At 37.6% G+C, this 26,123-nt stretch overlaps 1 protein-coding gene across 2 annotated transcripts; it reads right to left on the bottom strand.

Annotated features, from left to right (window-relative positions):
- Positions 1–380: 380 nt before the first annotated feature.
- On the bottom strand, positions 381–24,811 carry LOC103710360 (ATP-dependent helicase BRM-like). 2 transcript variants are annotated; one of them, XM_008796043.4, is made up of 15 exons: positions 24,190–24,811; positions 21,549–22,874; positions 20,089–21,399; positions 18,259–18,371; positions 17,925–18,012; positions 17,748–17,834; positions 17,384–17,476; positions 17,213–17,296; positions 10,968–11,171; positions 9,699–9,944; positions 8,039–9,619; positions 7,369–7,893; positions 4,574–4,831; positions 791–1,559; positions 381–539 (listed from the first exon to the last, which is right to left on the bottom strand). In XM_008796043.4, exons 1-14 carry the CDS (start codon positions 24,367–24,369, stop codon positions 840–842), a joined length of 6,816 nt encoding a protein of 2,271 aa, XP_008794265.2. In that variant the 5' UTR covers positions 24,370–24,811; the 3' UTR covers positions 381–539; positions 791–839. The 2 variants fall into 2 exon arrangements, with proteins under 2 accessions (XP_008794265.2, XP_038982635.1); XM_039126707.1 differs by lacking the exon at positions 381–539 and having other exon boundaries at positions 623–1,559.
- Between the last annotated feature and the right edge of the window lie 1,312 nt (positions 24,812–26,123).

Below are 26,123 nucleotides of genomic sequence, written 5' to 3'. Positions count from 1 at the left end.
TAACTACTGTTGGATCCATCTAATGGCAACCATTTATTTATTTATTTTCTCTCTCGTCTATAGGACAAGCAATGCCAGTGTTTTTCTCCAAAGCCTAAATAGCACTACTATGGTGAATTGCCAAGAACAATCAGCCTGTGAAAAGCACCATTTACATTGTCCAATTGGGATCTAGTCATTCCCATCTGGCTAGCTTGATTAAATGAAAAAAAAAACATAATCCAACAAAAATAAAGACCTCAGTCAAAACTAAAAAGCTGATAGATTTTCCTTGTAAGGAGAAAGATGGGACATGCCAGCTCTTGGAATGATCATCCAGGTGGAGACCATGTGTCAGACCAGATGACATGTCAGCTCTATCCCTCCCTCCCCGCCCCCCCCCCCCCCCCCCCCCCCCCCCCCCCCCCTCTTTCTCAGGAGACATTAGAACTGGAGCTGTCAGTGAAAAGCAGCCGAGGTCCTGCCAGTTTCTACACCAGTAAATGATGGGAGAAGATTCATGATGAAGAAAACGCATGCTCCTTCCACCAGCCCTGCCTCTGATAACAGGGAGTCAAAACAGAAACAAAAGTACCATTAATTTGCTGGAAGATGCCAAGGAATTCAAGATACCTCACAGACATTTTAAAAACAGAAACATGAGAATTCATTGCTCAGAAACTGTTTCTTTCCCTCCTGTCTTTCCTTGAATTTGTAAAACACTATCATCACAGCCACTACCATCAAATGAGAGAGGTTTTGGGGGATGTAAAAAGCAGCATACAGAGAAAGGGTGGTGGGGATGCATCACCTCTCGATTGCCAGAGCATACAAAGTAGGACATACAAACACATCATAACTCACAGATGGCTCGGCCTTCTTTTACCAGTATCTGTCCTCATTTTCTTCACAGGCTTGGCCCACTGGACTTCGTCCATGCTTCGAGGCCCGCCTATCCCACCAACAGCCTGCTGTGCTGGCTGATAAGCCCACTGATTGGGATGCAATGCTTGTTGAGTTGGGTATGCATCCTTGTGGACTGGGATTCTGGGACTACGATTGGTGCTGGGCGGGGACTTGGGACCCACCTGACGTGGGTTAGCCGCAGATAAAGGGCCTGCCGGCCCTGGGCCAGGCAGAGACATGGGGGCCATTCTCTTCACAGCAGGCTTGTCCCTATCCTTCCTCTTCTTCTTGCAAATGACCAGATTCCCCGGGTGTGTCAGCAGAGGCGAGAGTTCAGGCGCTGAATGCTCCCCGCCGCTCCCACCGGCAGGCTTGGATTCCTTCTGGGACTTGGAGGGGCGGCCACGAGCCCTCCCCCCGTCTTCATCCGGAGGCACAGGGCCACGAGGTGCAAGCTTGACAGGACCTGGCTCTGGTTTTACATCTGTGACAGTCTTATGATGATGTGGCTTGCTTTGGCTTGAGGCAGCCAGTTTCGGAGACAGGGCACTCCCAGTTCCTCCAGGAGAGGGAAAAGTGAATGCATTTCTAGCTTCTCGAAAGTCTGTATCCGGGAACGCAATCTTCATGATATCAAAGAACATGTCATGAAGTTTTCGAGCTTCATATTTTACCTGCATAGAGAATTGAAAGATTAACAAGACCTTACCTAAAGGATCATGTATCTACACAGAGAGACTAATGCTTCACTTCAGTGCTAGTACCTCCCAACATTAGCTTCTAATCATTTTCACCCTCCAATCAGTCTTGACATCAGTAGAATAGTGTCCCTAAACTCTTTCATCTTAAGATCTTTAGGTCAGATTTTCTGAGGCCCATGATTGGGACAGAGAGGAAAAATTATCGAGTAATGAAAAACTATATGTGAGCGGGGTTTCAAAGATGATGATGTATATATACCCGGAGATAAAAAGCCACGGTTAAATATTTTTACTGCTTTACCAAGGCACCAGCTAATCACTTTAAAATCCCTAAAAACAATACCAAAACAGCATATCAACATGTTTCCTTAACCCCCAGCATGGTCTATTGCTGATAATACGAGGACGTGTATTGAACCTAGTTTAGTGCCCTGACAATCAGAAAAAACACAGCCTGCATAAAAGAGTTGTGGAGCCCCAACCATATCAAGAATAATCGCATCTCCCCAGTCAGTAAACTAAATGGTGGATGCTTCTTCTCTGTTTGATACAAACATTCATAGAGGACTGTTGGGAATGCTTGAAACTACTAGATCAGGTTATTTTTCTACCTACCTTTAGAGAAGTCTACAGATGTATGGACAGACAACAAATATTGGCACATCCTCTTGGGTTGTCAACTGGTGGAGATAACTATCTGCAAGATCTTAGACCACTTTGAGAATGGACATTTCTGCCCTTTCATACCAGAAGAATGACTTACCGCTCGATTGGCAGATCCTTTTCATCAAGAAGGAAAAAGACGAATAGGAAGGAACACAAAAGTTTGCATGGAAGAAAAGAAATTACCATCTTTTAAAGGAAATAAAGCTGAACCAAATGAAGAAGTTAATTGAGAAAACCTCACATGAACCCTGTTTTCTCTATTCAGATGTCGGGTCTACACGACATTTGGCATTTCTTATAAGGAGCTTCAAATTCAACTCCAAGACAGTAAAGCATAGGCAGAACCAAAAACAACAATTTGTTATCAGTTGGGCTGTCAGTGCTCATGCACCAATGATGAATAGAAGAGTGTCTTAGGACTCATGTTCTTTGAGACATATCTCCTCTATGTTCTCCAAAAGATTAAACAAGCGATGTTTGGATGGCCTTTGGAAAGTCTCAGCTGGAATGGAAGCCCTTAAGTAATGCATATCAAATTATCAATTAGCCCAAAATTTATTCTCCATTAGAAATGTACATTAATAGGGACTGTCAGATAATCCTAGTTATACTTCAAATACAAGAAAGTCCCAAAGTCAATAGGATTGCACTCTACAATCTACAAGTTTTTGAAATATAAATATGGAACCTTATACCTCCATCTCTTTTCTCCTATACAAAAGGCAGGCTAGAACCTCTCTTTTCATTCTTTTATAAATCCACAAGCTCAATTTTCCTCTCTCCCAGATCTTTCCTTGTTAGGGTTGGAAGTGGGCCTGGAAAGGCCTGACTTTGAGTTGCATTTTACCACTGGCATCCTCAAGCATGGCTTGTTTAGTGATCAAGCAAATTTCAAACTCAGAATTAAGTGTGATCTAAAGCTGCTTTGCAATCAGCCTGTTCAAAGGACCGGCAAGACCTTAAGATCCGCCATGGCTTTCACATACATAGGCTGGACTAATCTCCATTCTACACTGTTAGACCTCAAACAAACTTTTTCGAATGTTCCTAGAAAGTAAACATCGCGACCTCCATGCTCTTTAGCATGCGATCTTGAGTCTTGCGTGTCTACCATTTCACCAACAAGGAACCTTGAAAGTAAATCGTAATCCATGGAATTCTTTTTTTATACATAAAATATTGGGATTTTTGCATATATGCACTTCAAAAAGCGCCTAATTGTGCATGTATATCCCTCCGAAAACCTGAAACTTGCACATGTGCCCCTCCAAAATTCAAATATTGCGCATGTGCTGCCATTGTTAGATGACATCCTTCAAATTAGAATTATGGTTATCATTTTATCTTTCCAAGGATTCTTGCACATAAAGTCTCCAAAAAGTGCTTAATTACTTGATTTACCATCAAAAAGCATAAACTACATATACACATCTAGCCAAAAAAAAGAGGTACTCCCCTTATAAAGAATGTCTTATTTAGGAAAATTAGTCAATTAAGCCAGGCCCAAATGACAAACAGAAACAAGATGGCAGGAAGGTAATGTGCAAATTTTAAAGTGTTAGATAGGACGTACATGCACTATCCATTTTTTGACAGGTAAATATACAAATATGGAATTCCTATTTATGCACAAAATCCATTGATAGAATTCAATAAAACATTACAAATAATAACAAGAAAAAATAATGTATGGTATATTTATTGATTATGATATGCATTTGAAGCTTAATCAAGTCGAACCTTAACATCCAGCAAGCAGGGCAAATATCAACCTCAGCTCATATACTAATTGAGTGAGCTATTTTCAAGATAGACCTCGAGAAAACAAGCTACCTACAAACAGTTTGCTTGTTAAAGACCTCTAATAACAACTATATGTCAAATTACTTTTTCTTAGTTACCTTATATATTTTTTTTAATTTCTTTTAATCTGTTTCCAACACATTTGGTTATCTTATATATTTATGAAAATCAGTAATTTTCTAATATCCTTTACACTAGCCACTGACTAGATACCTCAATATGAGGGCTACTCACTCTGGTAATTGTACCAACCAACTAAAACAAGATGATGACTTTGGAAAACCACCTACAAAAGCTCTTCTCAGAGATTTAATAAAAGTACTATAAATATGTAATTTCAAATAATTATAGACATAATGAAAGCTTTCAATTCACACAGGTGGCTTTCAATTAACAAGACTTATATTCAATCATCCACAAACATTTCATAATTAGACAAATACATGCCAATAATTTGCATGATTTCAGAAATTTAGTTTCTTAGAAGAAGTATTAAGATGAGAATGAAATAAGCATACCTCATATGAGTAATTGCAAAATTGAACAACATTCTGCAACATCAACTGCACATCTGCTATGAGGTCCAACACCCCATTGTACTCTAAACTGTCCACACGCTGATCAATTCTTCGTAAATCTAGAACATTACTTGTAACAGTAGAAGTGCTCATGAAATTAGCATTCTGATTCTTCTTCCATAAATCAGAAATCAGGGGAACAACTTGATAGCCATCTTTATCGATTTTCCTCTGAAGCTTGCTAATAACATTTTTGCACTAGAAAAAAAACAATAAAATATGATGATAGTTGCCCATTTACTAATTTACCATTTTTATTAGGCATGGGAATGATGATGCAGTAACAATGTGCATTGCATGGCTTCAGATCTTTAATGCATATCTTAAATTAAAATAGTGATTTTGCAAGGAGAGTTGAAGGAAATATACCACAGAACGGAACAACATACAACAAAGATGCAGCATAATTCATGTTCATGGCTATCTATTTATCAGGAATTGACTGTTCATTATTTGACAAATATAAATTAACAATGTAAGAATTTATTTTCTAAATGAAAGAGCTGCTTTTTTTCCATAAAGCGTAAATAGAACTTCATCAATAAATCAGTCTATTTGTTCAAGTAAATATAAAGATAAAAAGGAGGTGGGGGCAAGTTATCATCATGATCATAATCAGATTGGACAAATTTATTACCATCACAAGTATAAAATATTAACTACATAGTATGTTAGAAATTGATACCCTCGACCAAAGATTTTCAAAGAGCAAAGCTATCAGAAACCCAAGTATGACAAACAAGATGTTCAACTTGGAAGTCTTGACTTGATAACCTCCAAAGAAGTTTTACAGCTGAACCTCAAAGAGAACGTTCCAATCGAGCAATAATCTCCAATTCTCCATTAACATAATTAATCTTAATTTGTTCGTACCTCTTTTGAACTGACAACATTTGTAGGTTAAATTCTCTTATTTCCTTTCCTATTTATGTGTTCAATTACTGCCACTGCTTTCAAGGGTCATAACTTGAAACTAGGATATCTGTTTCAGCTACATTATGCATGATTTTCAGGCATCTCCATGAAACGTCTTTAGGATGCGCTAAATGAACCAAAAGGACTCATTGTAATGGTGGCATCATCTGTCTGCTACTAGAAGCAAACTACTGATTGGTGTGTGAGGCTCTGCCAGGAAGTTCATTCATCTCCACTCATGCGTCAGACATGGCAAACATTAGGTCCATTGAAAATTATATGACGAGATTCAGGTTATCCATATGTTTGTTTTAATGGTTAAAACTGGTTTGGATTCATGAGATTCAAAACTAAGATTGGTCTTCAGAACCAATCTCATTTGAAAGATGTTATATAAGATTAACAGAATTCAGTGTATCTTCTTGTTTATTCCCTTCCTTTTTCATGCATGGTTGTTCCATGCTTTAGCTTTCTAGGCATGAGGAGTTGCCAGCATACTCAATTCTGGACTCAATTGGGTAAAAGCGCCCCCCCCCCCCCCCCCCCCCCAAAAAAAAAAAAAAAAAAAAACCTTCCCTCCTAATTATTTCTTAGATCTAATTTGATCAAATATAAGTCACTTTGAGATTTGAACAATCACATTTATTCTCATCAACCTTGGTCATGGTAATGGATAATCAAGAACATAACTAGGACCCAATAGTTATAATTCATATTTATAGCTCAAAATAAAATTTAGAGGGAGATGAACTATCGACAAAAAAAATACAAGAAAATAAAATAGTATTCCAGATGAATGCAACAAAAATATGCATCTAAATTCGGTATTGTATTCTACCAATCAATTGTTACTGTGTTTTTCTTTCGCCCCTCTTTTTGGGGGTGGGGAGGGAGGGGGACACACAAACTTGAACAAAAGGTAATACTCAATCCACTAAATACATAGAATTATACCCAATGTCTAAGCATATACTAAGGAGTCTCATTTTCACACCATACGGTTAGCACCACGTATAATCCTATAAGCTCAAGACTTATACACAAATGTCTAAGCATATACTAAGCAGTTTGTATTCAAACTGCTTATTCCCTGCAATGCACCTTGGGAGACACACGGGCAAATGTGAGGTTGTTGCATCATTTTATGCATGAACAACTAACATGTATGATGACCTTAGGATATAAGTAGGATACAGCTATTAAATTATTAGGGAAAAAAGAACAAAGGAAAACTGTTGCAGGGAGTGCACCCTAGAACTTAATAACTTAACAATTCAAACTTGAATGTCATCCAAACTATTTTTTACATCATTTGTAAGTTCTACATTGCGTCAGAGAAAATAAATGACAGGATTTATGCATTGCCTCACAGACCCATCTCAGTATCGCAATGACATAAATTGGCGAATACAGCTCCGAACAAAAATGATTTTATTGTTTTGCAAAATGTATATGGAACTCAGCAGCCATACTTCATATTTCATTTCTTTCATACGCGTAACTTAAAAACATCAGCTGCATTACTTACATCATAGAAAATGCTAGTTCTTGCAAATTGAAAGAAGTGGAAATAGCCAAATGCAAATAGCTTAGCTAAGGCTTATTAGTTAAGCCATGGTACAAATTATCAAAGCACAAATTATTTTAATAACTCATATAATATAATCCTTTCTGAGTAGTTATAAAGTTAGAAATATAAAGACTTAGTTTCTTTCAAAGTACGAGCAGGTCAGAAAAATCTAGTCATCACACGCGCGCATATACATACATATGCATGCACACTACTGATATAAAGAGACAAACAAGACAAGGACAGCTACCTTCCTCTGCGTGCTATCTGACATTTTTGTGCCAGTGAAGCTAGGGTCACCAGTATTTGTGGCCTTGCTATTCCAACTTTCCCTAGAATGTTCATTGGCATCCTCTGCAGATCCGGACATGTATCTTGATGTGCTGAATTTTGGCGTACTGATATTTGATGTCTTTCTTGATGGTAAATTGCGCCTTTGCTTAAGAGTAGTATTAACATCATGCCTATCTGAAACAGGCTCATTAAATGTCTCCAGTTCCGAATCGGCCTTAAATTGCATATCAAAGTCATGGTCCACCTGCAAGGGAAGCTGGGACCTACACTGAGAGAAGATTCTCTCATTGCTGGATTTTTCTTCTAGGATTTCCACAGTGTGTCTAGGACGAACACGAAGACTGCGCTTACGCTTTACCCTTGGTTGGAGAACTTGTTCATCCTCACCATCCTCACGCTCATTAATCCAACTTCCTGATTGTTGGAGATCCATCTGAGAATCACCTGATACAGCAATTTCTCCTTCCTCAAGCTCATCTTGCTGGACATTACCATTTAAAGCAATTTTAGACAGTTGAAAATTACATGAAAGTATAAAATAAAATAACCAGCTTGAAGTATAAAATAACATAACCAGCTAAAAGTACATAATAACATAACCGTTTGAAGGAAAATTAGCTACCCACCATCCTTTCTGAAGGACGACGCGGCCTGGCATCTAAAGCAGATAGAGAGCCAAATTTCTGTGAAGATACAGAAGGAGTAGCAGGTTGAGGCAATCTTCGGCTTCCAGAAGATGATCCTGATGAACCAGCTTCTTCAAACATAAGAACATTTCTTCGGTCTTCCATTGTTCGAGGGATATCATCATAAGCTAAACCCTGTTCCTCAGATTCATGTCTATTAGTATGCTGCGCATCAACAGCACCATTAGATTCTTCCTCTTCAAATTCTCCTATTTCTCCCTCTTCTTCATGGAATGAGTATATATTCCTCTCTTCTGAGCTAGCATCAGAATCCTCACCATCTTCATCATCCAATTCCATGTAAACAGAATGGTTTTTGTTAGTTGTTGGACCCCTTGGCCGACCTCTTCGTCTCTCAGTTTTACCAGGGAATGTGCCAGAATATATTTCACCTGATTCCAAGTTAATATTTTCAGCTAAAATGTTCTTTGATGGTTTCTTAGTTAAATTAGCAATAATAGCTGTTACTTCTCTAGAACTAGTACGAAGCCACTTGGGAACCTGATTGTGCTTCACCATATCACCAGTCCACACAAAATCTTCATCCATTAGATCAAATAGCTCAATCTCTTCTTCACTACGAGCAATCATGCGATTTACCTCTTGCATGGATGGAACATCGTGAACAGTTTCTTGATATCTCTCATCATCATGCAATAGTGTTTCTAAAGTCATCCGCCTTTCTTCGTGTGTTGTTATTTGATCAAACCGTCCAGCATTTATAACTTCATCTGCCATATCAATCTTATATTGTTGGATATTGTTACGTATGAGGCTCTCTATTGACCCAATATACCGATCTTTACCAGCAAGATCATCCTCCAGATCTCCTGTACCTCCATTTCTCAAATCATCTTCTTTCTGATAGCTTGAGATTTTGTCAACAACTGCCTCCATATATATGACTTTCACCTCTCTCTGCTGTCCAATGCGATAAGCCCTGGCCACTGCTTGCTCCTCATTTTGAGGATTTGGATCTGGATCATATATCACCACTGTGTCTGCACTCTGAAGATTTAGACCTCTTCCAGCGGCACGAATACTAAGCAAGAAAATGAAACACTCGGATTCGGGGCTGTTGAAATCCACTATAGCTGCTTCACGGTCTTCTAGACTGGTTGTACCATCAATCCGTCTGTAGACAAGCCGTCGCCATTGCAAGTATTCCTCTAATATATCAAGAAGTTTTGTCATAGTGCTGAAGAGAAGCACACGATGACCTGCTCTCTGGAGTTTTATAAGAATCCTATCAAGGATCCAAAGTTTGCCACAAGATCTGACAATGAATTCCTTGGTGTAGTCATTAAAATAAGGGTAATTTAGTAAAGGATGATTGCATGCCTTCCGCAACTCCATACATTTATTGTTAAGATTCTTATAGGCCTTAACCTGGTACAATGGATTCTTCTTAGACCTGCGTAACTCATCCTCAGGATCAACCCTAATGGTACCAGTGGATTTAATCCAATCATATATGGCACCCTGAATAGCTGACATTCTACACCTCAAAACAATGGAGTCCTGTAATCATGAATTAACTCAATATTTCTTGTAACGATTCAGGAAAACAGATTAAAGAAAATCTTGGTGAAATACTCACCTTCCGAGGAAGTGCCCCTTCCACATCTTCAACACGGCGCCTTAGCATAAAGGGCTCCAATATCTGATGAAGGCGGTGGATTATAATAACCTTTTTTTCAGTCTCAAGCCAGTCATCCTCCTCTGAGCTATGTGAAGGACCATCCTTTTGGAAGGGTTTCGAGAACCAATCATGAAATGCTTTTCGATTATCAAATACTTCTGGTAGAAGCAAATTTAGGAGGGACCAAAGTTCCTTCAAATCATTCTGTAGCAAACAACATGAACCATCTAATTGCAAACACAGTATATGACAATGCAAGCTAGATATTATTCTAAGGTTCAAATGGCAAGAAACATATTACATAACACCAGAATCACAAACTACCATGAAATAAGGTTAATATTAAAGAGAGAAAACTGGCTATTGCCCCTAAGCTAGCGTAGCCATATATTCCTTTACTATTATTGAACTTCGCACCGCACACCTCACCTACAACTTTTAACCAATTAAATCAGTTAACCAGAAACTCACGAGCATAATGTACCAAGCGAAAACAGAGGATGTTTCACCAGAAATAATAAAAGTAACCCATGAAGAAGCTCTCATTTGCTTCCATTCTATAAGTCCCATTTATCAAGTTCTACATCAAGCTATTACAAAGTCTGCTCTATTGTTGGACCTACTTATCTCGGCATTTAATTTTAGTCATTTTAACTCAATTTACTTCTTTAGATATTGCCAGTACAGTGAGACCTACATGTTTTAACTACTAACATGGCCTATTTAACTAAGAGGATACCTTGGTAGGATAAGAAGACTAAAAATGCATAGCTAAGCAATCAAGGTCAACTGGTGACTGGAAGAAGATTATAATCTTGATAAATAATTATTAATGTCATTAGCATGATAGAATGAAAATTCTACTAAATAATCATATACTTCTATCAGAAATATCTATTAGAAAAATAGAATTCTATTTAGTCATATCCAATTCTATATTATAAGTTATATTAGTTATAACTAATAATATTAGATCCAAGCTTTACAGGTTCAACCAAAACTGACCTAAATTGTTTGCACTACTAACCTGCCCAAGTTTACTACTTCTACTGATAAAATTCGAATAATTCAAGAAATCAGCAGAGAAATTTGTGTGCATGTAATACGACAATATGAAGTATGCAATTCAAATTGTTGTGATTCTTATCTAGGTATCCATGTTCATGTGTGCCTTGTGGTAAACAGAAATTAAAATGAAAAATTCCATGCTCTAGAAAATAAGCAGACCTGCAGAGGTGTCCCAGTAAGAAGCAGCCGTCTTTGGCAACGGTATCTGTCGAGATCACGAGCCAGAACTGACTCCCTGTCTTTCATTCTTTGGGCTTCATCAATGATTATATACTTCCAATCAATTTTTGACAGCCTTGAGCGATCATACATGACAAATTCATATGTTGTAACAAGCACATTAAATTTCATGGCACAAACCTCCTGGGCAACAGATTTAAACTTTTAGATGTCAACCTCATTTAGCATAAATTGAACTAGAACATGTTCTAAGATTTAATGTTTTAAAAAAAGTTTGCAACTGAAAATCGCAACTAAAGTAGGTAATTGACACACGAGTTATGTACTTGAAGATACCATGAGGATAAACCAGAGAAATGCTAGCATTTTCCAGAGCTAGTGAGTAGGCTCTTAACTGTATGTGTAAATGTGTAAATTGGAATGTGTAGTATATAACCTCCAGAGTATGTCAAGGTTATGGGCCATAGAAGCAGCCTAATCATATATCACACATTTACTTACCTGATTTAGTCAATAAATTCAATCTTAAATGCATCAAAATAATATTATTCACTAACATTTAATTATCTATAGACAAAATGGTGAAACGGAAGTAGATAGGGTGTAGGGCGCATTGGGGTGAAAATGGGTAAAATATTATCCGTTTAAATCCATTTTCATATCCAAATCTATCTAGATATAGATGCAAATTATGGCATCATTTGTATATGCCTTTGTATTCATCCACAGTTGTCAAATTGCCTAACAAGGCTAAGTGGTGGACCGCTTGTATGGCCTAGGTGGGCACTGAGGCGCTTAGGCAGCCATTTAGGGTGGAAAGCTCTTTAAGCTTTTATTATTCATACTTTAATCATATGCACAAATAAACACGTCCATATATTCTATATACAATCTTTTTTCATGATATGTAGGATAATGATTCATGAACCTATTTTTCATGCTTATAATGTCCAAAGATCAAAATCCACAAAGAGAGCAGTAACAGAATTGCTACCACTGCAGCATACAACAAGCTGCAAAATAAGCCAGGTAGCCAGCACCTAGCAAGAAGTGAAAGGAAGAGAAGCAACCAAAGTAGAATGTAGCAAGTAGAACAACAAACAGGAAAAGTTAGGGGGAAAAGTGGAAGAATGGCCAGATGAAGAGCAATGCTGGTCATTGTAGCCATCGCTCTCGCTTGTCACTGTCGGTTGACATGTTGGCAGCCATTGATCAACCCACATGCAAAAACAACAAAAAGGGAAAAGAAACCCTTTAAAGAGGTAGGGTTCGAGCAAGCTTGGCCTAGGCAGCCTGGCCAAATTAAGCCTAGGTGAACACTTTTAACACCATTGTATCTGTCATAGAAAAGCAGATACAGATACACCAAAATCCGATCCATATCCAAATATCAATTTCAACTTACAATTCTATTTTATTTCATTTATCTCTGATAAACTCCAAAGAAAAACAAGTGTCAGAATCAATATGACCTTAGTCTAATTTTCTCTCCATGTAGTGACATCTTTAATTTGATAGTTGGCATTCTATTTTTGTTTCATTTCTCTGATAAACTCCAAAGTAAAAGTGTCAGCATCAATATGACCTTAGTCTAATTTTCTCTCCATGAAGCGACATCTTTAATTCTCACTTTTAACAACACCGTATCTGTCATAGAAAAGCAGATACAGACACAGATACACCAAAATTTGATCCATATCCAAATATCAATTTCAACTTAAAATTCTATTTTGTTTCATTTATCTCTGATAAAATAAGTGTTAGCATCAATATGACCTTTGTCTAATTTTCTCTCCATGTGGTGACATCTTTAATTTAATTTTCTCTCCATGTCGGCAGCCATTGATCCCAAATGCAATAACAGAAAAAAGGGAAAAGAAACCTTTTAAAGAGGTAGGGTTCCAACAAGCTTGGCCTAGGCAGCCTGGCCAAATTAAGCCTAGGTGAACACTTTTAACAACACTGTCTGTCATAGGAAAGCAGATACAGATACAGATACACCAAAATCCAATCCATATCCAAATATCAATTTCAACTTGCAATTCTATTTTGCTTCATTTATCTCTGATAAACTCCAAAGTAAAATAAGTGTCAGCATCAATATGACCTTAGTCTAATTTTCTCTCCATGTAGTGACATCTTTAATTTGATGGTCACATCCTTTATAGACAGTTTTCCTCTAATCCAAATTATGCAGTGTAGTAGAATTATTAAGATCAACTAAAAGATTCAGATGATTACATAGATGCAATTATATCTTTATTGTTTTTTGTACAATCATTAATTTGTCTTAGAATATAAAAAAGTAAGTTGGGAGGCTTATATACATATTTCAAATTGAAAAAGATATAAAGTGGACAAATGTTCTACTTAAGGTTTGCCGTTTTGATATCAAACATTGTACCAGTACCACACCAACACTGCGTCGATACGGTATGGTATGAGGTCTTTTGGACCTCCTGAGTGTCAGTACACCATCCGTACAGGGTATCGGTATGATGCATCCCATACCACCCGATTTGGATCAGTACAGTGAGCCATGGTTCTATTCATAAAATTTAACTGTCTGATTTATATTTGCATTAGTATCCATATTGTCAATATCTCCTTCATATCCAAACCCATTTAAAACAAATACGGATACAAAATTTAGCATCCAATTAATATCTATACTTGTATTAGTATTCACTAAATTAAAATGGATACAAATATAAATACATTGATATCCAATTCATATCTGGTCCGTTTTCAGCCCTAAGGTAGTGTTTGGATGCTAGATGGCTGACTAGGGTGTAGACACATTTAACTCAAGGTAACTCTTAATCACTTATCCCTAGGCCGTTTGGTTGAAGTTTGAGAATTAGTGGGTTAAGTTGTGGGAAAATGTATAGAAGGGAGAAGAGAGAGTTCTATGAGTAAAAGTTTTCACACCTAGGAGGATGAAATAATTTCACCAAGCTAAGCACCTTTTTGGTGCATTGACTTGCTAGAATTAACTTTATTTTTTGACAGTGTTTGGCTGCTTGTATGGATAACCATCCAGTAACCACAACTTAACCAACACTGCCCAAGGTGCATCCCTGCCAAGAAAACTAATATTCATGCACATGCACAGGCAAACACACACACAAGCACAAGCATGCAGATGCACCCATGCACAATATGATCCAAAAATGCAGACAGTGATTTAGTTAGCACATAAATGTGTATTTGACTTGTGTACAGTTGAGCCACTGGTACAATTTGTCCATTAGTAAAAATTACTAACTCGCACAGAAACACAGACAAAAAAGCATGCACCCATGCACAATACGAACAAGAAATACAAGCACCGATTTAGATAGGACATTTTTTATGTACTTGACTTGTTTACATTTGGCTCACTAGTAAATAGCGCGCGCACACAAGAGTATGCTGATGCAGCCATGCACAATATGATCAACAGATACAGGCAGCGATTTAGATAACACATATATGTATATTTGACTTATGTAGAATTGGCCCATTAGCAACTAAGACTTCAAAAAAATACAAGCATGAAGATGCACCCATGCACAATATGATCAAGAATACAGGTACCCTTTTAGGTAGCACAAACATGTGTTTTTGACTTGTGCACAGTTAGCCTGCTAGTAAATAGGGCTTAATAAAAATTACTCTTTTCTCGTGAAACCTACATGCTAATTGCTCTACCTGTATCACCTAAAATTTTCATGATTTAATATCTCAAATCTCTACTTTTCCTTCTCTATTGCATTCTCATGTCCTTGTAACTATGGTAGTCGATCTGTGATTGGATTCTCAAATCAGGAATTTGATATTAAAATTTAGAATACAACCTATCATGCATGAGGTAAGCATGATCTGATAGGCCTGTGTTAGTGACCAGCTTGCACAGCAACCCGTACCATAATGAGGAAACATGTGGCACGCACCCACATGAAAAGCATGCAATTTTGTGAAAAGATAAGCAATGAGCAAACTGACATACACGTCTTTATTTTTTATGTATTAAGTTCATACTGGTGTATAGACACGAATTAAACAAATAATCATGGTTTTATCTAATATAAATAAATCAAAGAGAATAGATGATCGTAGATATCTGTCTTGATTGTTCTTTAGTGCTCCAAATAATCTGTTGTATACACTAACATGATACACCTCTTGTCATGATTAACAACACAAACAAGTCTGAAATTTGCAAACTAGAAAAGGAAAACAAACTACATTTACACATGAATACCCGCATTTAAAAACTCCACAATCCAACTCAAGATCACACAATCCAGATCAGATCCATAAAAAATTCCTTGTTGGATTGATTATATTCGAGGAAATTATTTAATCAAAAACTCAATGATTTAACTCAACAACTCGGCCAAGTTTTTAAGTGGATCCAGGATCCAACTCAATCAAATATTTAGAATTGTCATTGAAAAAAAAATCCATCTATATTTAAGTGCACATAAATTATAAAATTATTATCTAATACTTTATATTTATATTTTTATAGATCATTTCATAATAGTTTGATATTATATCACATATTTTTATTTTTTTCATATTATATTTATATATTTGTATACATATTTATATCAAAAATGTACTTACTTAGTATATGAATATACATTTAATCTAGTATATAAATATGTATTTGCATTAATTTAATACTATTTTATATTAACTATTTTTGTATTGACTTGTGAGTTTGCTCATCTGAGTCACCAATCCACTCGGACCATTGAAAATTTGAGTCAGCTGAGTTGCCATGTTTCTAAACACTGATTAATACACAATTGGTACTGTACATATTCTATCGAAACCTTGAAAAGCTTATTTTCTGGTATACTTCATAACTACACCATATCATGGATTACCTTGATCACTAAACGTTAATCCACTGCAGACTAATAACTGTGCCATTGTCATCTCAATTCTATAATTCACATTTCTAAATCCTTGAAAAAAATGTCACAAAGGTAAATCAAGAAAAGCTCTAGGTTGTTTTGCACGAGAACAAGGGCATTTGGAACAGCTGGGTGCAAGTTTAAAACAGGCCAACAATCTGCAAATCCATAATGCTAGAAACTAGTTAGAATTGTTATTGCTGCATGCATCAAAAATAGACCAATAAACAATGATATAATTCAGCAAGAACTGGGTGCTGACTGGTAATACAGTGCTACAAGCTAACATGGACAGTAGAATTACAACCCCTTGTACCATACTAATAAAAATAGGCACTTAGATCCTTGATCTTAGCAACGACTCTCCTCCACAGAGTTATATACTATGCCAAAAAATAGAACTCATTTAATCAGTTTTGCCACCAAAAATTAGAGTCATCTTTTCATTTTAAATTCCAATATAAAATTAATATTAACCAAACAGTCATAAGTTACCATAAAATTAAACCAGAATAATCCAAAGCTACCAAAATCATATACACTTCTTCTACATATAATATAATTAAATTGAACAACCAAAATAACCCCACAAGAAAGAAAATTATGATACATAAAAAGCTAAAATCCGTGGTGCTAAATTAGGTTCTATATGGCATGTGTTAGCATTATAGATAGTGCAGCGGTCATAGAATATTGGAGATCAGATAAGGGTTAGTGCGAGGAAATAAATAAGACAAACTAAGATTAGGTCAATGTTATTAATTTTTTGCCGCTTCATTATAGCTAGAAGTGAGGGGAGACTGGAACCAGGGGAGAGGGAAGGGAGTGGATCTTTTAGCTGGAGAGCTGGGAGAAATAGTGTAATTCTATGCCTATTGACCAGCCCTGGTCAGAATATGCATAGTGGCCAAAAAATTGGTAACTGTTATTTATGAGTGAACTAGCCAGGACCAGCACAGATCGACCTTGTACTACAAGGCACGAGCTTAAAGGTGTTTACCTACTGAAAGCCAAGCCAGCCAGTACATATTGCGGCACATACCATACTGGTCAATGACTAGTATGAGTCTGTACCTTCGTTCGAAAATCAGATATCTAATATCAAAGTTTCTCCATATCCAAGTCAAACAAATATATATTTACAATTATGAAGGTAAGTTTATGTTCATGTTGGTTGATAAGCATCTCCGTCAATTCAAACTCTTAGATTACTTCTGTTAAATGTATTACACCTCTCAAACAATTCATTTGAATAGGAAACAAATATAACATGCAGAAAACTTTCAAGGAAAGTCAGAAGAGTGAGGATCTTACGTGAGAGAACAGCCTGGATCGTTCATCTTTTCCACCAACATAAAAAATACATGACACAGTCGGCAGCCAATTATGCAATTCACTCTAAATAAATACAAAGATGTCAGTGTGGAAGCTTTTAGAAAAAGAAAATATTCCAAACCAACAAATATGAAAAGAAATTAATTTGACCTTCCAATTCACTAAAACAGCATTTGGAACAATTATGAGATGTGGCCCATAGTTCCCTTTAAACTCCATCAAATAAGCAATCAATGCCATCACCTGTTTGCACAAGGAAGGGAATAACCATGTTACAGAACTTATCTGATTTTGTAAAGAGTTCGGCATCAGGCATATAAAATATAAAAATGCAATACTAACACAAGACCACTCTTGGATGACACACCAGCAAGACAATTTGTCTATTATTAAATTTCATTCTTAAATTAACTGAGAAATGTTTATGATTGCTATTAAAGAGAATAACCTATATTAATGCAGCTCAAAATTATAAATTAATCTGGTCAGTTAAGAAATTATGATAGTGACCAACCTGTACAGTCTTGCCTAGACCCATCTCATCTGCCAGAATCCCATTCAGTTTGTTGTTATACAATGAAAGCATCCATTGAAGTCCAACCTGGAAACAAACAAATAAAGATCACATGACGTCCCTTGGCCTGGTTTAACAGATGTAAAAGAAATGAAGTACATTTGAGTTGCAACATACAAGCTGATAGTCTCTCAGAGTACCAGCCCGTAACATTGAGGGTTGTCTTACAACTCTTTCATTAACAGCATGTGCCAGATTATAGTACCTGGTAGATATGAGAGAGATCAGCCTCATTCAGCAGTTCTTAGAAAGAACTCATCAAACAAAATTGATATTTTGAAAGATAATAAACCAATGCTCCACTTACTGCATAATGCTAAAAGATTGTTTTGGAGTACTTAAAATCACATTTAAACCAGTATGATCGGAAAATTTAACAAAACCATTTAAAACATGTTACGGACAGATTTGAGATAAAGGCATCATAAAAATAGTTCAGAAATAAGCTTACTTGTTAACAGATGAACTATCTTTTGGGGCATTCATTTCAGAGAATCTATTTCTAATCATGACTTCCTCACCGGCACATGATGCAGCAGCCTTGACTTCTTCTTCAGAAAGACCCTGTACATAAAAAGATTATAGTTACAGCAGTAAACAGGTTACATCCATGAAACATCCAACCCCATACCAGGACTGGCAGTTTAGGATATGATTAATTGGATTTATAAGGCTTGACTCTTCCAAAACAACATTGCCTCTTATTATAATTCCCCAGCCTCTCCATTTTTTTAAACTCAAAAATTGATTCCGACATAAAAGAGATGCTTGTAAATTTTTTTTTTTAAAGTTGCAATGCTCCAACTCTTTATTCTTCTCGCTATTTACCAAGGTGTACAAGTTTTTCTTTTGCATGAGTGGAGAGAGAGAGAGAGAGAGAAGGAAGGCCAACTCGATGCAAATTACCTAAGTCTGAATACTTGCAAATGCATCAGCCAGAACTAGAACTTGGAACCTCCTCAAAGGAGAAGAGTGTGACCAAGGCATCACCTAGTTTGCAAGCTAACAGGAGCTCAAAATCATAATCTTTTGTTAAAAAAGGGCGTCCCCAATGCACGAGCCTCCCACCACCGTGGGGTCTGGGGAGGGTCAAATGTGGGCAGCCTTACCCGGCATGCAGAGAGGTTGTTTCCATATTTCAAACTCATGCACCATGTCATAATGGAGCAACCATACCATTGTGCCAAGGCCCATCTTCATAATCATGATCTTTTGTATAAATGTCAAATTTTGATTAATATGAACCTGAAGTTTCAATTTGAATTAACATATTATGTCTGTAACAAACATGATATGTGCTGTGCCAACATGCAATACACATGTTAACAAAGTATCTATTACTGCACATATGAGCAACATGCATCCATAATGATATGCTAGGGTATGCTAATTCATATTACATGTAAAGTAGCATGGACTTGAAAACGCATTACAAACCATGGGAGCACCTTTTGCTGTTGCAATCAGATCACCCACTAAATCTAGGCAGACCCAACCCAAACTGTGATGAAAAGCATGCACCACTTGGAAAGTCACATTTGTTAAATGCTGCCCACTTAGAATTACTTTTTATATGCATATGTGAACTAAAGTTGGCACATGTGATGCATATGAACGATTAATATGGAGCATTAAATGGATGGCAGTCAATGATTTTGATGCAAACATGTGCAAAGTACATGATTGATTCAAGTGGAAGGTCTGTTCATCAACAGCTGTACTCTCATCATCCAATGCATTTTAGGATTCAAATTCATCTGGATTGTTTGGTACAAAGATCACTGATTTAAGGAGTATAAAATGAATGGTTGTGAATTATATGACACATATAATGCCCATTTCTGGCTTGGAAGAAAGAAGTGTTTGATGGATGGCTCCAATCCCACGTTGGGGCAAGATCCCCACACATCATATCTTTCCTAGATATGTGAATTGATTAAAAAAAAAAAAAATCTTGGGAGAGACAACTTATAGGTATGTTTAGTTATGAAATGGAGTGTTTTTTAGATGGCCCTATTGATAGACCAACACAGGGCTGGAGCTTGGCCCTTGCCTTCATGTAAACTCAACCTAATAATCTTTTCAGATCTAGTCTTAGAAGCCAAACCCACTTATCATAATAGCCAAGTGGCTTATAGGGTACCATTTAGACTTTATGGCCTACATATATTGCTCAATTGACTGTAGATAGCAAGTAAAAACAAAGAGGGGATAAAAGTTAACAAGAACAACAACAACAAAAAACAATAAACAACAACAGTATACACAAATAGATGCATACCTGCAAACGTGCAGCAACTGCAGCAGCATTTGCTGCCTCTACCACCTCCTGATAATTCTTTGCAGCAGTTATTTTTCCCCCAAGCCTGTAAAGATACTCTTCCGTCTGAGACAAAAAGGATGAGAGAACAGCATAACGTTGTGCTGCATCACCAGGAATACTGGTCTGTTGCTCCAGCAACATCTCGCGGTATCTATCCACATCATTGTTCTTCAATGCTTCCATTCTTTTGTTTCGATCATCATCTTTTTTCTTAGAAAACTCCCTTAACATCCTCTCATGATACTTAGCCACCCCTCTATTGCGAGTAGTCCGCGCATCTCGAACAGCCCAGTGAGCCTCAAGGAGCTTCTTGCGCCACTGGAAGATGGATTTTAGCTGCTTCTCTCTAGTTGTCTTTTGCAACTGCTGGACTTGCCTCATGAGCTCCATGCGTTGGCGTTCACACTGTTTAACAAACTTACGATATGGCCTGTCAGGCATTGCCATTATCTCCTGTTGTTGCCGATCAATTTCATCCCTCAGACGAGCCTGAAGATCTAAAAGTCGAAGCTTTTTTTCTTCAATTTGCAGCCGCAAAACTAGATCAGGCCTAATCCTTTTCCTCTCTAAGTTAACAGCAAGTAAGCCACTAATCTTTCTCAAATTCTCTGTCCTTTTCTTGTTAAAGACTTCAGTCCCTTCCTCAAAAAGTAAATCCCTCACATCATAAGCTAATATTAAATTACTTGAGCTATTTGCAGCTGTTGATCCAAACGATTCATGTTTCCTCGTAAAGAAAGGAAAATCAAAGAGTGGACCATGATATTTTCTGGTGGCAACAACATCTTTTGAAATTGCTGCATTGCTCATGGAGGCTGGTTTTTTTACTTGTCCAGCATCACTTGTGGCATGGTGCACTGGAACAGCCTTACCCTTTTCAGCATTATAATCACTCTTGGTAGAAATCTTTTGACATTCCTGTCCAATATCCTGCTCAGATTTAACAGAAATGGTACCGCTCTGCTCTACAGATGCCAGTTGTGCGACTTCTTTTGCTGAATCTGATATTCGTTCCAAGTGTCTAACCATCGTTGCTTTCTCCTCCACACTAACAGGCTCCTTAGACAAATCATGTCCTCTACTTGTAGAAGAAAGCACAGAATCCTTCTCAACAGTCTCTGCATGACTTACACGCTCGTTGACATTCTTTGCAATTGTTCTTTCATGGTTAGCAATTCCTGGTGAAAGGAAAACCTGTTGCAGATGCGAAGTAAGAGGTGGTGGTGTAATGGCATCAAGAACTTCTTGTGGAAGTTTACGATCACCACGCTGCAAAACATAATGATGGAGCATGATTAACAAATTTAACGCTGCATTTGAATGTGCCTGCTTCACTTTTGCATCAAGTAAAGAGCTCACCTAATAAATAAACAGGGAACAGATCACTAAAACTGCAGAAGAAGAAGGGAGGGGAATACCTTTATACGCCTAAAGGCTAATATTTGTGCTTTAAGAACATGAAGTTGCTGCTTCGTAAACCCAATATTTTGGGGGGTAACCTGAGCTAATCCTCCATGAGATGGAAATTGGGTGCCAATGTTCTCAGTTGAAGGAACTGCAGGTTGAGACATTGGTTGGTTCATTTGCTTCAATTGACTGTAATACTGCATTGGTAGTGTTTGAGTGCCAGAAAATTTGCTCTTAGAATTTGAATGTTCAATTGTCTGGCTCATGTTTCCAGAAAATTGTGGTGGATGCACGATTAGCCCTCCATTCCCATTTGCCACTGGAGATTTGGCAGCCCTCTCATTTTGGTTCTCCTTGTTCTGAATGGCAAGTTGCTTCTGCATCTGAATATTGGAAGAATTCACTAAAGTCGAAGAACCCCCAGCACCTGATATTGACCCCGAGGAGAATGTTTGTTGATTTTTCACTGAGTGATCACTCAAGGAATTCCCATGAGCTGAATTTTCACTGCCACCTGGTGAGGACAAGGCTTGTTGCTTTGAGGAAGGCAAGCATGACTGTTGTGCAGTAGTGCTGATTTCATTTGGCTTCTGCATTGCTGCCAATTTAGCAGACTGCCAAACTTGAGCAATCAGATTGGCATTGGAAGGATGAGACAGGTCAATGTTACGCTCCATGGCCCATGCTTGAATAGCTTGCAACTGAGCCATCACCAGCTGGTTGTTTGCAATATTCTCTGTGTTTGCTTGTGCCTGTAATGATTGCATGGGTCTTAACATGTTTGTTGGTGTTATCTGCCCAATTACTGTCTCGGGAGGCCTTAGTTCATTTCTTTTCTCAGAGCTAGCATGTGGTTGTTCCATCTGCTTCTCACCAGGTCCAATATGTTCAGATGATTTTGTAAGCATTGATGGTTGTGCTTGATTGGCTGCTTGACAAGGTGTAAGATCCTGTATTCTCAAATTGTTCATGTGCATCTCTTGATCTCTCCCAGAGGGACCAACCATGTTGATCTTACCTTGTTGCTGGACTAGCAGATTCCCATGAGATTTTTGTTGTTGAGCAGTCTGAAAAGCTAACTGGAGGTAAGCTTGATGAATTGGGTTCTGAAGTTGTTGCTCTATACTTTGCCCTTTATTCTGGTTCCCGTAACGCAGTTGGGTACCAGCATGAGGATGATATACATCATTGAAATTCCTCAGTGTCTGGGACACAGATGTAGCACCCGAAGATGATCGAAAGTTATCCCCGCCAATGACTCCACGTAACCCACCAGATCTATAAGGATCTCCTTCAGACCTTCTCAGAGGCTGCTGCTGCTGCTGCTGCTGTAATGACTGCAAAGAATGGGAGAATGAGGTACATAATTTAAAACAGAGGTTACTAAATGACTGCAACGAGTTCAGCTTTGCAATACATTATCCCTCATTTGTTGCTAGTCATCATACTACAAATAGAAACAGAATATACAAGCAAAAAGTACAGCATTGAATATCCAAAACCATACTATTATTGCATGCAACTCTTAGGCCAAATAAGTGTGAGATTTTACTCACAAGATGATGTTTTAGCATTCAAAAAGCTAGTTGCAGGAAAATGTAAGAAATTTAAAACTATATGAAAAAACTCAAAAAAAAAAAGTGCTGAAAATTTAGGCTAATACTAAATTTCCAATAAAATTCAATATTAAATCTTTATTTGTATATATAAAATTGAACTCCACTCAAAAAATAAATTTTGAAAAAAAACAAGAAGGTCGTACACATAAAACTAGAGATTTATAAGAAGCACATGACATGGCATTAAACAGAGCATGGATCAGAAGATCAAAACTTTCGAATCCTTCCAGAGGGGGACAGGCTGAACTTTTGATTTCTAAACTTACTCCAATGCAAAACAAAATACAAAACACACATATGTGAGACCATCATCAATGGCATCTAAGACAAGAGAGCAGCCGGGCAAAGAGTCAACCAAAGGGAAATTAACCAATTGCTGCCCAAAATAAATAAGAAAAAGATGACAAAATTGAAACATTAGCTATAAAAGCTTCCACTGATTAGACAACAAATACTATAGTCGCAATCTGGTCGGTTCAATTCAAACTTCTCATCCATACAACAAGCAAATTCAGATTCAAAAAGCTTGGACAGAAGTTCCAAATTGACACCAGAAATCTTATATGAAAAGGAAAAAATCCCATTTTCCTATCATTAAACAGCTCGAATCCACAAAGATCCCATCAGAAGTAATCCAAAAAAAAAAATAAACGGAATAAAATTAGGGGAAAAAATACCCAACTACTGGAAAGGGAACCAAAAACTGCACCAAAGTAACGGTCACATAGAAACCCACAAGCAGTATACCAATTGGAAACAGGACAAGGGGAGCAGCCAATGTGTAGCGAGCAATTCGGTCACTACTTTAAGCCCCAAAAAATAATTCAATAACAAGAAATCAGAGCCCCATAAGTAGAAAAGGTCAATAAGTTTTTCCAAGGATGGAATCAAGGCCGTCAATTCCACCGCAGAGTCCTACGAACACGTTGCCACTTCCCTTCCAATTTGGAAGGAAACGTATTTATCGCCATCACTTTGTCAGATCCCCATGCAACGGCTATAGAGGCTAAAAAGGCGCTAAAATCCTACTCACCTGCCTCAGCGCGAGCTGCTGCTGCTGCTGCTGGATGGATTCCAACCCTAGATGGGTGGAGGCCGACGCAGCGGAAGAGGAGGACGACGGTGAAGCAGAAGACGACGACGACGACGGCCGTCCCGGCGGCGCCACCGCCGGGTTCCGGCCGGGTCCGCTGGCCCCACCACCTAATTGCATGCGCCCGTTGCCAAGAAGGAAAAGATTCGGAATTTGCGGAGCCCCAACACCCCCCTCCCCTTCAAAACCCTAAAGAACCGACTTTTCCGCAACGGCCAAGACGAAGAAGACTTGGATAAATACCAGCGTTCCCGAACCCTAATCCTCAGGCCAAAACAGCCCCAGTTCTCCCTTCCACAATTCCGGCCCCACCAAGAGCGGTTCTAGTTGCAGTGGTTTTCCAATAATTCCTCCGCCGATTCGCCCCGAATCGGAAGGTGGATTGGAGATCGTGCGGGGAATTACTCGCCGGGATACCTCGATCTCGCCGGAGCACCGGGGAGTCGTCCTTCCTCCGCCGAACTCGAGCCCTAGGGAAGTCCCCTATTTTCTCGCCTTTCTTTTGTTTTTTTCCTCTCGTAATCAGTTTTCTTTTCCCGTTCACGCGGAAATCGGAAATGCCGATCCCCGTGCAACCCCGGGGGGCATGGATCCGATAACCGCGGTTAAAATCCAGAAGAGAGGTGGTCTGATGGACCCAAATCCGACTCCGATTTCCCAGGACTCCGAGCTTAATTTGATTGAACTCTAACCTTAGGATGTCATAAGAGCTTAACCTGAGCCTAACATTAAGTTCTAACCCAAACATGACCCATCAACTAATGATTTAGATATCGATCGTGCTCATCTTGAACAAAGCACAGCCCACTTACATTGTTAGCAAAGAGTTTATTCTAGGTGTTAGATATTGAGATAGACTTAAGAGCTAGTAGTTGTTTGAAATGATGGGAGAATAAAACCCATCATTGGATTTAACACGAAATGAATGAAAATTGAAGGTCATCCGAATTGGATCCATATAAAATAATTTTTTAAGTTCAAAAAAAGTAATAAGTATGATATATCCATCTAATTTTATTTTTCATGTTGTGAATGCATAAATTAAGTGTTTGACAAAATAAAAGAGAGACGATATGTTGATTTGGGAGTGGTCAATAAATTGCAATATCATTAAATTTATATTCATTGTAGGCTTCTTAATTTTAAATTGTTTAGCTCAAAACAACATATGGGTAAATAAGGAATTTTGAGAGAGGGTGGAGAGTGAGGGAACTTAGAAGAAAGTGATGAGTATGATTATTATGATTATTATTGCTATTGTTGTTATTGTCGTTGTCGTTCTTATTCTTATCATAATCATCATCATCAATATAAACATCATCATCATGATCATTATCATCGTCATTACCATCATCGCCGTCATCATGCTGTTATCATGAAACTACAAAAATGTGAAGACAATGAACTACGGAGATAAAAGTATCTAATAAATAAGTTGTTCCATGAGCATCCTTTAGATAACATGACCAAGTTTATTAATCTATCATATTAAAATAGAAAGATCAATGCTATATGTGCATTGGCTTATTTTATAAACATGTCATCAAGTTCTTGCTTGGTAGGTTGGAGGACCTGAACAATTTTAAGAAAGAAAACACTAGAAAGATTTGTAATATGAGTAGTAGTGTCCAATAAAGCTTATTAGATGATACATCAAATAGTAATCCTAGCAATGACCAAATGATGAAGTAATAAAATAATTTATAATTATCATTTTATACTATCGTATAAAATTTTAGTGATAATTTTATAATCATGAGAGATGTAACACAACATCTTATACGTTCCTGTTGTATTAGTTGAATTAACATATATTTATAACACTTGGTGGAATAATAAAGGGAACTTCTGACGCTACTTGCAAGAGGATGGGA

This window comes from Phoenix dactylifera, chromosome 5, assembly GCF_009389715.1.
Source record: "Phoenix dactylifera cultivar Barhee BC4 chromosome 5, palm_55x_up_171113_PBpolish2nd_filt_p, whole genome shotgun sequence".
NCBI lineage: Eukaryota > Viridiplantae > Streptophyta > Magnoliopsida > Arecales > Arecaceae > Phoenix > Phoenix dactylifera.
The sequence above is the reverse complement of the archived record's forward strand: the minus strand, read 5'-3'. Positions and strand labels throughout refer to the sequence as shown.